Raw genomic sequence first — 13594 nt, 5'->3', positions numbered from 1 at the left:
TAATAAAGAAATGGCTTTCTGGAAAGTATGTTCATTTACTGTACAAGTACTCAATACTTGGTAGGGGCTCCTTTTGCTTTAATTACTGCCTCAATTCGGCATGGCATGAGGTGATCAGTTTGTGGCACTGATTGTGTAGCCTAGTAAACCAAACTGAGAGACCATTTTGACGGATTTCTGGAAACCTTGGGAGGAGTTTTAAGTTTGAATAGCTGATTGGCTGAATTAGTGGGTTTTTGTTAAATGTGAGCCTAAATCATCACATTTAAAAGAACCAAAGTCTTGTGCACTGAATTTATTTAATACACAAGTTACACAATTTGAGTTGAATTACTGAAATAAATGAACTTTTCCACAACATTCTAATTTATTGAGATGCACCTGTATCATAATAATGATATTTCATTACATTTATAATACAAACACAATTTTTAATAAAATTATACAACAGTGATTCACAAACACAAGCTTTCGCAGTTGTTTTATTCAGTTTTACATTGTACTGCAAGTACAAGTCTAGCTTGAAAGAAAGTTTTCGAAAGAAACTTATTGACCAACTTTAAGATATGGATTCGGTACAAAGTCCCATTCCATTTAAAACCGTTTCAATGTCTCTGGATAGGTTGTGCAGAGGCTCCAGCACTGGAGTGATGTGTTGGTCCACCCATTCCTGAACTGTAGAGTCTGAGTACAGCAGACGCATCTCTCCTCTCACATCTTGAACCTGGCTCTCCACATCATCAAGAATACTGTTGGAGGAATTGAGAGGAAAAATATGGATATATTATAAAGTACTTGTTAAAAATTCACATGCATAAGACACAGCGTGCATTACAGTTTCCACAAAAACAAACTTTTTTTGTTTTCAACATCGGCCTTGGTGAGCACGAGAGACTTCTTTCAAAAACATTCAAAATTATAGCATTTTTGAATAGTACTGTAAATATAAGTATACATATTAAGAAACTTACATTGTTGCTTGTGTTTTAATCTGTTGAGCAATGAGTGGGTTGATTGTCTTTTTTTGCCTGTGGTAGGGTGTGAACCAGCCCCTCACAAACCTGTTGTGCAAGAATGAATACAAATATTTGGTGAAAAGTCAGCCTTAACTTCACAACTCTCTTAAAACTTAGAGGCCCTAAACTCACATATTGTTCTGAAAATGTCTCAGTTCTGCAGACTCCAGCAAAGATGTCAGCTTCACTATGAGTTCAGCTAGTTTTGCCCCAGCAAAGGAGGAAGACAATCTGGGACACACAGGCCAAAGAATATTCTGTAAATGAGTCTATTTTTCAGTAACCCTTGAGGGTTTCTTAGTGTTACACTTACACATGCTTTTTTTATCTTTTAGGGCACAAATATGAAAGGTACCTCTCTATGTCTTCTACATCCACAGTACCAAGTATCTCAACAACCTTCTTTTGAGCCTCTTCGGTAAAGCCACCTGAATCACAGTGAAAACCTACAGTGAGTTAAGCATTCTTAATATTTAGATACTGCCATCAATTTACCGCCAAAAAAGAAATCTAAATGAGTGAAAATGAAAGTGGCTGACCGTGCAGAAGAGTTTGCAGACAGGACCCCAGAGAGGGCAAACCCACAGGCATCAGCTCACACAAAACAGACAAGTGGTCATATCTTAAAAGGAACCAAAGAAACATACATTTTGTTGTCTTGTCCAGTAAGACAGCTGTGATTCTAGTGATAGATGGGATGCCATCTAACCTTTGCCATCCAGTTAGAGCAATTCCCTGTAGCTTAATGCCAGCTGACAGGCTGGATGCTACTTTGAGCCATTGAAAATGGTTGTCCAGATGTCTCTGGGTGCTGGTCACACAGGTGTGCACAGTGGTCGAGCCTTTAAAAGAGCTGGCGGCCCACTGCTGTGATATACCCGCAGACTTATATCGTTCCATAAGCATGACTGGAAGAGTAAATGTAAAATAATCAAGCATTTTCATGATCAAATGGCTCACAACATTTAATAGTAAAGTGTGTTTTGACCCAACTTACCAGTGTTGCCAACATCTAGAGTAGGGCTGTAATCCCACAACATCGGTTGCACTAATCCAACAAGACCACTCTCTAAAATAAGACCATAAATTGGATAGAAACAGTGTTTTAGTATAATGAGAAAAAAAGTGTATATACACATTATAAAAGTGATAGCCATGAGGTAGAAAATGCAGTATAATTCTTTTTTGCATAGACTTTAGTTTGATTTGGTCATTCATTTCATTTCACGTTGAGTCAATATGGAGGATGTGGAACATTTAAGATATTTTTGCCCAGTGAAAATAGAGGTGTTGACCTTTTAATGTATGAAAGGGAAGGAGGTGAAAGTATCATAAGCATGTAAAAAAACAACTGAAGGGAAGTGTCTGGTGACTGAAGAGAAAGAAACATTAAAGCATGTCACATGAGTCAAAGACCGACTATTTATAAAGGGCATCCTGAGTGAACAACCCCTTCAATTTTTTATTTACATTTTTTAATTTTAGGTTCCGAACACACCTACAACCCCCCTTTGTATTATATATAAAAAAATCTAATTTTAATGTAGCATTTTAAAAGAAGATTATTAATTTCTAAGATTATACATGGAAAAACCTTTTTTTCAGTCAGTGGGGTTCACTGTTTTGGAATGACACGGATGAGTAAATAATCACAGTATTATTATTTTTGGACTGTCCCTTTGAGCATGCATTTATACAACTATTTATCAAATACATACTTTTCTCTTATATGCAACAAAATCATGATCATTTTTCAAAATAGGTGATAAATATGTTAACTACTCGCCTTTGATGGTCTCAGGGGTCATGGACCTGAGCATATCATCCCACATTATCAAATTAAGTTTGGGTGCACTTTCCCGAATCCCCTTTGCCACCTTAATGACATGACTGAGGAACAGCTGGTGAACACTCCGACCTGGAAGATCTAACCAGTGTTTGGACTCATCTCCATGACCGAGCATGTACACCTATTAAAAAAAAAGTTATTCGATCAACAGATCAATATAAAAGCTAACACCCTAAGCTTACATGTCAAACTGTTCATTTGTAGGAATTATTATAGTGTAGCCACACAAGTGGCATTTTATTGATGGAGGGATGTGCTGTACCTCGTCGGCTCCGATATGCAGGCTGGTACTTTTAGGGTGGAGCTTCATGACTTGTTGTAGCATCTCTTGCACCAGCCTAACTCCTGCATCACGGTGTGGGTTCAGGGTGCCCAGACAGTAGTCCACCTCCCGCAGATCTCTAAACACCTCATGCTTCAGGACAAACTGATTGAGGACATTTTAAAATAGTAAAGAGTCTGAATATGCAGAATTCAAATGGATAAATAATTCTAAATAATTGGGTAAATGACAAAAACAGGCTTCGTAGTTACTTCCAAATGTCCAAATGTCTGAACCAGGGGAATGATCTCCAGCCCTCTGCTACTGGCAGCATCCTGGATAGACACAATCTCCTCACGCCTATTTGGATAACAGGTATTTTTATCAAGTCACATTTTCATAAAAAAAAATATAAATATAAATATAAACTCACGTGTATGGAGGCTGAGTTGTAGATTGAAGAACTTTCAGCTTTCCTTCATAGGGAAACATATCCTCATATTCGATGAGCAAGCCATTGGCTCCAAGATCAGCAAATAACTGGATCAGCTGTAGAAACGTAATCGTGGTTTATTCCTTAAAGTTTTATTTAAATAGTCATAAAAGAGTGAAAGAAGCTGTACCTCAATTAAGTAGCCAATTCTAGGAGGTGCCCCTTTTAGGTCCAAATGCACAAACCTTTTGCAACTGCGCAATGACTGGTCCATGTCAAGTACTGTTCAATAACAAATCGAGCAGCGTCTTAAATATATTTTAACTCATACCTTATATTTAAATCACGTAATCAACAACTGGAATGGTATAATGTGCTGTCCTTTAATCTTTTGTATTTTGTCATTTAATAAGTGCTGATACTTCTCGTTCTCCTTTCATGTATTTCTTAATCAGCCTTATTCCTTGTCAAATATGTACTTTCAACTCAACGAAGCTAAGAATGAGATAGAACCTCTGTTTACAATCCTGTGGTCCTTTGCATCGTCTTCTACTTCTTCTTCTTGGCAAACAACGTAAATAGGTGCATTACCGCCTCCCTTGCACTGTCATGCACAGGCCCAACAACATGACAAAGTTCTTCTGAGAAGCACGACGGGCATTGTAGTTTTTTTGTGCATTTTCTAATCCAACATCAATGCAGATGAAGGACTACAAGCGCCTGTATGTCCGCTCAGGACCGGAAGTTGTAAACCATAGTTCTTCCGCAGGCATGTTATTTCAAAATAAAAGCGTTATTATTATTATTATTATTATTATTATTATTATTATTATTATTATTATTATTATTATTATTTTGAAATCTTTAATCTTGCTAATCAAAGTGTAATGTAAATGTAGTCTTTAACAAAATCAATACTGAAATATAAGAAAGGCATCTTATAATAAAGTTAAAATTAATAATGATATTAATAATGATTAGATTTTTATCAGTCTAAATTTTTAATTTCAAAAATTTAAACAAGTTAAATGTTAAAGTGACTGAAATTTACTTTTATAGTTTCTTTATTTACACTGTAAGAGCACATTTAAGACGCTGTGATCTCTTGCAACGAAATTCGAACAGAGTAAACGCAGCAAATGTCGCTCTCTAGTGGGCAATGTTTTAATGTACAGTACTGGTAATATTGACATTCAACAATTTCATTGATAACAAGATAGTGGTTAAAATATGTACGTTTATAGATATGGAAGGGGTGATTGATGAACTTTGAACAACTTTGGGGTTACTTACATAACACAGGAATTCAAAAATACTTATATACTGCCTAAATGTCACAACGTGTGTCATCATAATAGCTTGTGGAATGTCAGGGATAGAGAAGGAACAGCCTAAATAATAATAATTATAAAAACAACACAATAATAATAATATTTTTTCTAGTTGTATTTTCCTATGCTGTCTTTATATAACCAATGAACCCTAAACAAATAATAAAAGGGAAAGAAAATTGTTAAATTGCCTGTGATCTGGGCACATATAATTTATTCATTTGCGCGCGCGCACACACACACACACACACACACACAAATATATATATATATATATATATATGTGTGTGTGTGTGTGTGTGTGTGTGTGTGTGTGTGGCTATAAGGCTGTAACATGCTATGCACACGAGCATATAATCGAAAATAATCGAAAAGAAAGAAAATCAATATGTATAGTATAAATAATAATACAATCTAAATATTAAATGTATTGTGATGTAAATAAAATACATAAAACAATAAATGCAATATAAAATGCAGTAGAATAAATCCAATTCAGCACTTATTGACGTTTGTACAACGAGGTTGTGACCTAGTGCTGTGCAGAACCACGCAAACGCCTCTGCATACCTTCCTCTGAACAGAAGGAGGATCAAGAGCCTCTCAGCACCGCGAGGGGGCCTGATGCAGTAACGGGAGCATCAGCCGTTCAAGAGAGCTTCACGGCACAGGCGGGTGTGCGCACTGACTCACTCACTCACTCACTCACCCGTAGAGACAGACTGCGATTGGATGCGCGAGGCGGCCAGATCGTGTGTTTTGTGTTGCTGCCGCGCAGTATATTTTCACGCAAGTGCCGAGGACTGCACGGGAAAAGTTTATTTCAGAGACTCTCCAACTAACGGACATGGCCGCTCCCATATCCCCCTGAACGCCAGGTCAGTGTGATCAGATTCCGCGGTCATTATGCTTCAAAGGCGCATTGTTGCAGATATAAAGAGTTGCATTGTTGAGACCGTTGGAAATGGTTGTTGCACAGCGGTTTGCTACCTTGTGGCCAACCACGAAAGCCGCTTTGGAGACCCGTGGTCGGAGAACCTGCTATCCATCGTGCTGCGGCAAAATACTCCCATCGGGTTTTTAAATTGCAGTCATGTGTTTAAAACACGCAGTTCCCTTGCATTGAGAACAAACCTAGTTTTATCTATTTATGTGATTTAGATGATCTAGACTTAGAACTGTGTTTTTAATTTGTGCTTTGTTTTGATTAAATGTTGATTTGTCTTGTGAGTAGCCTAATAGACTGTCATCACTTAAATCGGCGCAAACGGTTAATCAAAGTGATCACAAGTAGAGAATTTGAGCATTTGACATAGGCTGTTGTTCATTTTTCCCTTTGGAAACAATTTGTGCGCGTTATTGTGATGACACATTATTAGTTTGTTTCAACGAGCTGTAATTAAGCACAGTAAACATTTCTCGGGCAGAACTGTTGGTTTGGACTGCTGTTGGTTCAACTGCATTTTGTTTGAAAGTTTATGGGCCAAACCGACCCTTCCCCCTTTCTTCTCCCGGCCTCGCGGTCGCCTTCGTCCGGGGAGGGACTGCACCGGTGCCCGGGTTTAGTGACCAGTAGCCGCTACTCAAACAAAGGCGAGTTACCAGGGGAAAAACGGGGCTCTCCTTCTTGACTGGATCGCTGGGGGGATATAGTGTTCCCTCGTCTGCATCAGTAATAAATGAACCACTGGAACAAAGTCAAATAGGCTAGTCTACCGTTTGACCTGTGAGGACCTGATGACCGAAAATCACTCCACTAAGTAACGTCGATAACGACTGCAAGGTCACTTTGTGTTCACGGATGCCAAGTGGCTCAGTAGATTAGACAAACAAACCCGTTCTATGCTGGCTGGCCTTGGAGCTTGTTTGTCGACAGGAGAAAACATTTTAATCATAAAGGTAGCCATACTGTTTTAAGCCCTCAAGATGAATGACAAAGAACCATGTCTGAGCATCAAGCCATTACGCGTTCAATACGCTCTTTAAACAGCGGTTCAACGTTCATGTGTTGTTAATGTGTGAGACCTGTCAGATTTTTTACACTAGCCTATAGTAAATTGCCAAATTAATTTCAAACAGTCACTAAAATGTCAAAGAAAACGTCACAATAACACCGAATTAATATAATCATTTTAAACTTTTCTTTCAGTTCAAATGTGGGTGAAAGTCATGTCATGGGATGAGAAACCATGTCTTGTGTCTGATCTATTAATGATACGCACTGTGTCATTTAGTAGTGGCAGGTTCTTGTATCACTGGACTAGATTAATTGATTCTGCTGAGAGAAAATACATTTTTATTCTGATGGTACATCTAAGCCATTTACCTTTATTTAAATAGCATGAAATGGTTTGCAAAACTTCTCAAGAATTTATTTTGCTGTTGTTGCTTATAAATCGCCTGAAAACTGGGCAAACTGATCCAGAACACTTGTTATTTTGCACATTTTGTGAAAAGACGACTGTTTGTAAAAGTGTAATCCGGGCCAGTCTCAAGATCCTTCAAGTGCAGATTGTGGGATTCAAAATGTTTTCTGTCTAGACCAGATGTCCATATAAACAACGTTGAAAAGCTCAGGGTTATTTTCCCAGTTTCCAAATTTAGACAGACAGGTAGCTGTGTTTTGTGGAGAGGAAAAGCTTTCATGAACCTCTTGTCGTGATGTTTGCTTTTCTCTAGTAAATTCACAACTTGCTGATCTGAAAGTAGGGCATGTTGGCCTTTAGTGCTGCTAAATGTTATGTAATATCCAAGACCTCTGTGTAACAGTGTTTAATTTGATCATGTCCAGAGTGTATCACACTCCAAGCTTAAAGTGAGATTAAAATGAACAGAAACCTGTATTTTATCAGGTTCAAGATATATGTGTGTGTGGCTTAATTTTTCTTAATTTTTCGTCTAATATTTGATTCCTTCTTCTTCCAGCTTTAGTATCTAAACCTTATTAAACCCTAAATTAAAAGAGAACTGCGGTCAAATGTTATCTATGCTTTCTAGAGTACAGTACTAGTAACTGAAATAGCTATGGTACAGCATTTAATGTGTCTTTGCACTGCTTCAGCATGAATATTTACATTTGTAATGAGTGCTAATGTGGTGGACTTGATAGTAAATATCTTTGATGCTTTCATCCCAATCTTTGATGCTTTTCAAACCCCAATCTGCTTTGAACCCCAGGAAGTGAAACTCCATAGACGCTTTCTCCCAGTATATTTTGATTCATTATGAGATTCAGTCAAATCTGAATAGAAATGACAGGTTCCCCCAGCAAAATGATATAGGATTTCTGTTGGAGTGACTGTCTCACTTATCTTGCAGACAAGTTGGTAGTAGTTTATTTTGCACATCGGCCGCAGTGACCGTGCTCTCACACCCAGAGGAGCTCTTCCATCTGCTACTTGTTTATAGAAACTCCGCTTTGGTTCGCAGTCAAGTCCCCAAATGGGAGCCACATGGTAGATCTGAAATCCTTGTGTGCTGCTTTTTCGATTAAATTAGTCTGTTTGCTCACTTTAAAGAAGATCCACTTTACTCTTTAAAAAGAGTTGATAAGAGTTGCCTCAAGTTGTTTTAATGCCAGTGGAAAACAGTTTTCTCATGTGATCCTCCTCTCTGTGGTGTGTAAGAAATGTTGTTTCTATTTCAAATGTCATTGTTTGCCTTACACATCAGAAATCACAGAAGACCTTTATTCCTCCGACTTCCTTTATGTGATAACAGTGCTACCCAAGCTTTCAAACATGAATGACTCCAGCGGATCATGTGTGTAAATGTGGATGTTATTGGCAGAGTATGTTTAGCTTAGGGGATGGTTTGTGGTATCTATAGAGGATGGGGGTATTTTATTAGGCAGAGTGACAGACTTATTGTAAACTTTGGTATTTGGGTGGTGGGCTACTATTTCCACAAAATATCAAGCAGCACTCTTTTATTATTGAAAATAATAAGAAATGTTTCTTGAATGCCAAATCAGCATTAGAATGATTTCTGCTGGATCATGTGATTGAAGTACTGGAGTAAAGATGCTGACAATTCAGCTTTTTCATTACAGGAATAAATTGCATTTTAAAATGTATTCAAGCAGAACATGGTTATTATAAATTGTGATGAGATTTTGCAGTATTACAGTTTTTACTGTATTTTAAAATACTTACCAACCCCAAATGTTTGAACTGTATCAGTAGAGATGCATTTGTTAAGAAAACCAGTATGTTGTTGTTTGTATTGGGGTATATTAATAGCTGTGATACATATAACCTCTCTCTCTCTCTCAAACAGTTCAGTACTGGATGTGTGCAACAATCAAACATGTTTGTCTAGTTTACATTTAAAAAAAAAACAATAATGGAAAATCAGTGCAGTGGAATACAAAAAGTGTAAATGGCTCCTAAAATTAAACTGTAATCTGTAAATGGCTCTTAAAAGTAAACTGTAATCGGCAGTGTGTGTTTACTGGCTCCACTTTTCCAGTCTTTTGTTTTTTTTTAGTTTGGTGTTTAGTGTTTATTTTAATCAGATTCTCTGCTAGGTCTTGTAGTGTGTACTCCGTATATTGGAGTGCCTGTGGTAGGGCTTGATGAAGTATGTATGAAATGAAAAGATGGGAGAATTTGGAGTTGCTGCCAAGGTTGGCACGAGTCTTTAGTGCAGAATTTGAAGACAGAGGGAGAGTAGATTGCCTTCAGCTCCAAACTTGTTAAATCAATGCTGGGTCAACTGTCTTGTCTTTGGAAGAGATGTGTGGTTGCTGACAAGGTTTAAGCAGTAGATTCATGCATCTTTCTCATGGGGTTCAGGACCCTAATGGTGTTTTAACATCTCGTTCCTTTTGCTCAGTGTTGATGTACATAATGTTGATAGCTTTATAAAGAGATTGCAACAAATAGAGTGAAAGATAGAGAGGGAGAAAAGCTGACTTCTTTGAAGATGAAACCCAAGTTCATGAATTCAAAGTTTAGTTGAGATACAAAAGGTTTATGAAGCTCAAGCTTTTTGATGAACGCCAGCAGTGTCCTGCTGCATATTAGCAGAAAGATAGTAGCTAATATTTTAGAAATGATGAGCAAAACAATATCAACGAAATTGTGTTGCTAGTGAATTGTTTGAATGTGGCTCTGTGCTTGACTCAACAGTGCAAAGTTTTCTCAGTGGAGGGATCAGTGTAGTCTGTGTCTGGTTACAGTATTCAGTTTCATTCAGTCTTAGTAACCTCTATCAGTCTCTCTCCTCTATGGCTATTTTCAGAGGTGCCTTATGTCACGTCAAATCCACATCTAAAATTTGACAGCAACCCGTGGCTTTCCTGAGCCGGTTTTATAATATTTGTTGCTATTTAGAAATATTCAGTAAACCATTCAACTTCAAAGACTAACTATTTAAGAACAGACCATTTGGATTAACTGGGTATAAGTATGGAAGGTACCATGAAAAATCTGTAGATGGAAAAATCTCCATTCAAGCCCGTTGAGCATATTTCTTTACTTCTACCTGTTACTTTAAATTTTTTTTAACAAAAAGTGCATTTACTATTTATTAAGGTTTTTGAGGTATCTAATATTTGGATACTTAATTTCCACTATCTAAATATTCTCAAAAATAAAAAAAATTGTTGTCATTTGGAAGTGTGTAGGCCTTCTTGCATTTTATGCTGTTACATTATGATTTTGGCATAAAATGGTCTTTAAATTGACCATGATATCGATTATTGCAATTATTTCTGGGGCAATATATTGCACAACAAAAAGTTGTAATCGCAACAGGCCTATGGCCTCACATAACTGAACTTCACTATTGGCATTTTGGCAAAAAGTCATGTTTGGTCAATATTTAAAATTTTGTACTAAATAAACTAAAGAGTGAAACACAATTTTATCAATATTATATACAATATAAAATCAGTAATTTGAAATGCACTCAGGTTGGGGTTGTTCAGAATTTTTTTGTTTTTGCAAGAAGTCTCTTATGCTTACCTAAGCTATATTTATTTGATCTGAAATGTTAAATAACAGTAATATTGTGAAATAATATTACGATTTAAATTTGAATTAAAAATCGAATTTAAAAACTCTTTTCTATTTTAATATATTGTAAAAATTTAATTTATTCCTGTGAAGGGCAAAACAGCCGTTATTCTAATATGATTTGGTGCTCAAGAAACATTTCTTCTTCTTATCAAGGTTGAAAACAGTTGTGCATTGGATGGACAAAGTGGGCTCTTTTCATATACAGAAGGGCTGAAAGAACAAAGGCAAAATATAAGGAAGAGTGAATCCAGCCGCTGTATAAATCCAGCTTAAGTCTGTCACAATCCATCATCATTAAGCACCCTATGTGAACATGACAATGTATATTTAACCTAAGAATGCTTAAGGGGGTTTTTGTACATGTGAGAGAGGGATCTGGGGCCAAACAAATGCATGTTGACAGTAGAAAGGGATCTGCAGGCCATACTCTGGAAAACATCACTCAGTTCATTCAGTGATCTGTGTATGTGAGTGAGCATGGTTGTGTTGCTTGAGACCTGTCACTGTAATTTGATCATTGGATTACTGATATGTTGGTTGCCATGGTGTCCTCATGCTTGATTAGGTTACCATACAGCTCCCCTTGATGTTGATATGTGCAGTAGCATTTTTTTTTATGTGTATGTGTGATTGTTTTAATTTCTATCAGATTCAGTATGTCCTGGTTGGTATTGTTATTGAGTAGATCACTTCTAGAATGAACATTTCCTGATAATTTACTCACCCCAATGTCGTTCAAGATGTTCATGTCTATCTGTCTTTACTTGCAAAGAAATTACATTTTTTGAGAAACATGTTCCAGGATTTTTCTCCATATAGTGGACTTCAATGGTAGTCAATTGCTTGAAGGTCCAAATTGTGGCTTCAAAGGGATCTACATGATCCCATCGGAGGAATTAAGATTTTATCTAGTGAAACAATCTGGTCACACATGGTAAGTTAGTTAAGTATCATCTCTTTTTAAAGTACATGCTAACAGTCTCATTCTCTCTTTTAGCAGTCGCGCGGACACAACAAAAGATGTGGATCCACTAACAGTCTGTCTTCTGAATAACTCAATGACGGATTGAGCCATGACAGAACAGGATGGCCGCTGTGATTTGTCCATCGCCCCGGGGCAGGTGTATGTCGAGGTGGAGTTTGATTATGAGTACAAGGCGAAAGACAGACTTATCTCCATACGGCAGGGAGAATGCTACATGTTGGTTCGCAAAACCAATGAGGACTGGTGGCAAGTTCGTCGGGAGGAGGGCACCAAGGCTTTTTATGTCCCCGCTCAGTACGTCCGAGAGGTCCGGCGTGCCCTTATGCCGCCGCCCAAACCTCGTGCAAAGCCCCCTAATGTTCTTGAAATCGCCCAGTGCTGGTCATCGAATGAAAATCTCAACCAACGCGCTCCAACGGAATGGTCCAGCTTCAGCAGGCCACCTCCTTCAACGACGCCGTCCCCATTGCCAGGTCAACAGACCCCGCCTCTAATGTTGCGGGACACCAATCAGAACACAGGGATGAAGAGCGTTGTTGCTGAGCTCACTCTGCTTAAAAACAACAACCATCATAACTATCACCATGGCAACCCCACACTTCCACAAGGACGAGCGGAATCCCCTCCACAGGAGCAAGGTTGCCCGGGGAAGCTCCCAGGCGGGTCGTCGGTGGACACGGATGGAAGCGTGTCACCAGGAAACGGGTTGGAGAAAATGAGAAATGACTCTGAATCTGGAGATGAGCTCAGCAGCAGTTCTACCGAACACATGCAGGTAAGAATGAGTGACGTTCACCGTCTTCCTCGTTTCTCTCTCACGCTCTCAAGATTATTTGTTCTCTCTCATTCTCCTTTCCTCCCAAACTTACTCATGTTCGACCTTTATCTCTTTCGATGTCATCTTCGGCTTTCATTCTCTGCATTTCCAGCACTTATCTTTACCAGAAATTATCTCCTCTCTTTTTCATCCTGTAACTGTCATTATCTTTTTGTGTTACGCATTGTTCCAACAATTACTACGAGACTAATCTAACATTACTTCCTCACACCTTTCCCTTTATCCCTCCCTCAGTTTTGCCTCTGACATTTACAGTGGCACGTCTTCTTTTCTGTCAAGTTAAATTGGATTCAGCAGTGTTTTCCTCTCCTCTTGCATCCCTTTCTTTCCGTAGCACGACGCTTGTTCAGCAGGAGATGTAGTCTGTTCTCTGCTGTGAAGGTGAAAATTGTGGCCACCTCACAAGGTTTGATTTAGACAATAATAGAGACTTTATTAAAATCACAAAATACACCTTTTTTAATTAAAAAAAAAAAAAAAAAGAAAGAAAACTGCTGGCATTAGTGTACAATTTATTTTACATTGTGCAATGTACCTCATATATATAATTTTATAATATATTATTTAATAACATTATATTTATATTAAATACAATTTTATTATGTAATTTTTTAAAATGAAAATTACACTTTATATTTGTACATTTATGATTTATATATTTACTTATATTTTATATATAAGTATTATAATATAGTTCATTATATATAATTCTAATTATATTTAATTCTATATAAATATTTAAATATAAATTGTAATAATAATTACAGCTTAGTAGCAGTTTACTGATTCGCTCTTCTAGTGAATTAAAAATCAAACCTACGTTTTTGTGCAATATGCTAATTAAAGATTTTTTTTTT

General features: G+C 37.4%; 2 protein-coding genes across 6 annotated transcripts in view; one reads left to right on the top strand and one right to left on the bottom strand.

Moving 5' to 3' along the window:
• Positions 1–466: 466 nt before the first annotated feature.
• hexdc (hexosaminidase (glycosyl hydrolase family 20, catalytic domain) containing) lies at positions 467–4203 on the bottom strand. Its single transcript, XM_052571052.1, has 13 exons — positions 4074–4203; positions 3751–3842; positions 3561–3676; positions 3400–3487; positions 3128–3292; positions 2803–2986; positions 2014–2085; positions 1726–1924; positions 1556–1638; positions 1372–1444; positions 1149–1247; positions 972–1061; positions 467–749 (listed from the first exon to the last, which is right to left on the bottom strand). The coding sequence occupies exons 2-13, from the start codon at positions 3832–3834 to the stop codon at positions 560–562; spliced, it is 1443 nt and encodes a 480-aa protein (XP_052427012.1). The 5' UTR covers positions 3835–3842; positions 4074–4203; the 3' UTR covers positions 467–559.
• A 1287-nt stretch (positions 4204–5490) lies between these two features.
• Positions 5491–13594, top strand: part of arhgap12b (Rho GTPase activating protein 12b) — a 66945-nt gene continuing 58841 nt past the window's right edge. For 2 of the 5 annotated variants that reach the window (XM_052571069.1, XM_052571067.1), the window contains exons 1-2: positions 5507–5769; positions 11915–12674. In XM_052571069.1, coding sequence (XP_052427029.1) covers positions 11988–12674 — 687 coding nt within the window. In that variant the 5' untranslated portion in view covers positions 5507–5769; positions 11915–11987. Of the gene's footprint in view, positions 5770–11914; positions 12675–13594 lie in introns of all 5 variants that reach the window. The other 3 variants (XM_052571070.1, XM_052571066.1, XM_052571068.1) reach the window with 3 other exon arrangements.

This window comes from Carassius gibelio, chromosome B12, assembly GCF_023724105.1.
Source record: "Carassius gibelio isolate Cgi1373 ecotype wild population from Czech Republic chromosome B12, carGib1.2-hapl.c, whole genome shotgun sequence".
Taxonomy (NCBI): domain Eukaryota; kingdom Metazoa; phylum Chordata; class Actinopteri; order Cypriniformes; family Cyprinidae; genus Carassius; species Carassius gibelio.
The sequence above is the reverse complement of the archived record's forward strand: the minus strand, read 5'-3'. Positions and strand labels throughout refer to the sequence as shown.

Bases quoted from the DNA above. Each gene is read 5' to 3' on its own strand.
- hexdc (XM_052571052.1), bottom strand. From the start codon at position 3,834: ATGGACCAGTCATTGCGCAGTTGCAAAAGGTTTGTGCATTTGGACCTA. The intron at 3,677-3,750 runs GTACAGCTTCTT...ACGTTTCTACAG, and splicing joins GAATTGGCTACTTAATTGAG to CTGATCCAGTTATTTGCTGA. The intron at 1,248-1,371 runs GTACCTTTCATA...TGTGTGTCCCAG, and splicing joins GATGTAGAAGACATAGAGAG to ATTGTCTTCCTCCTTTGCTG.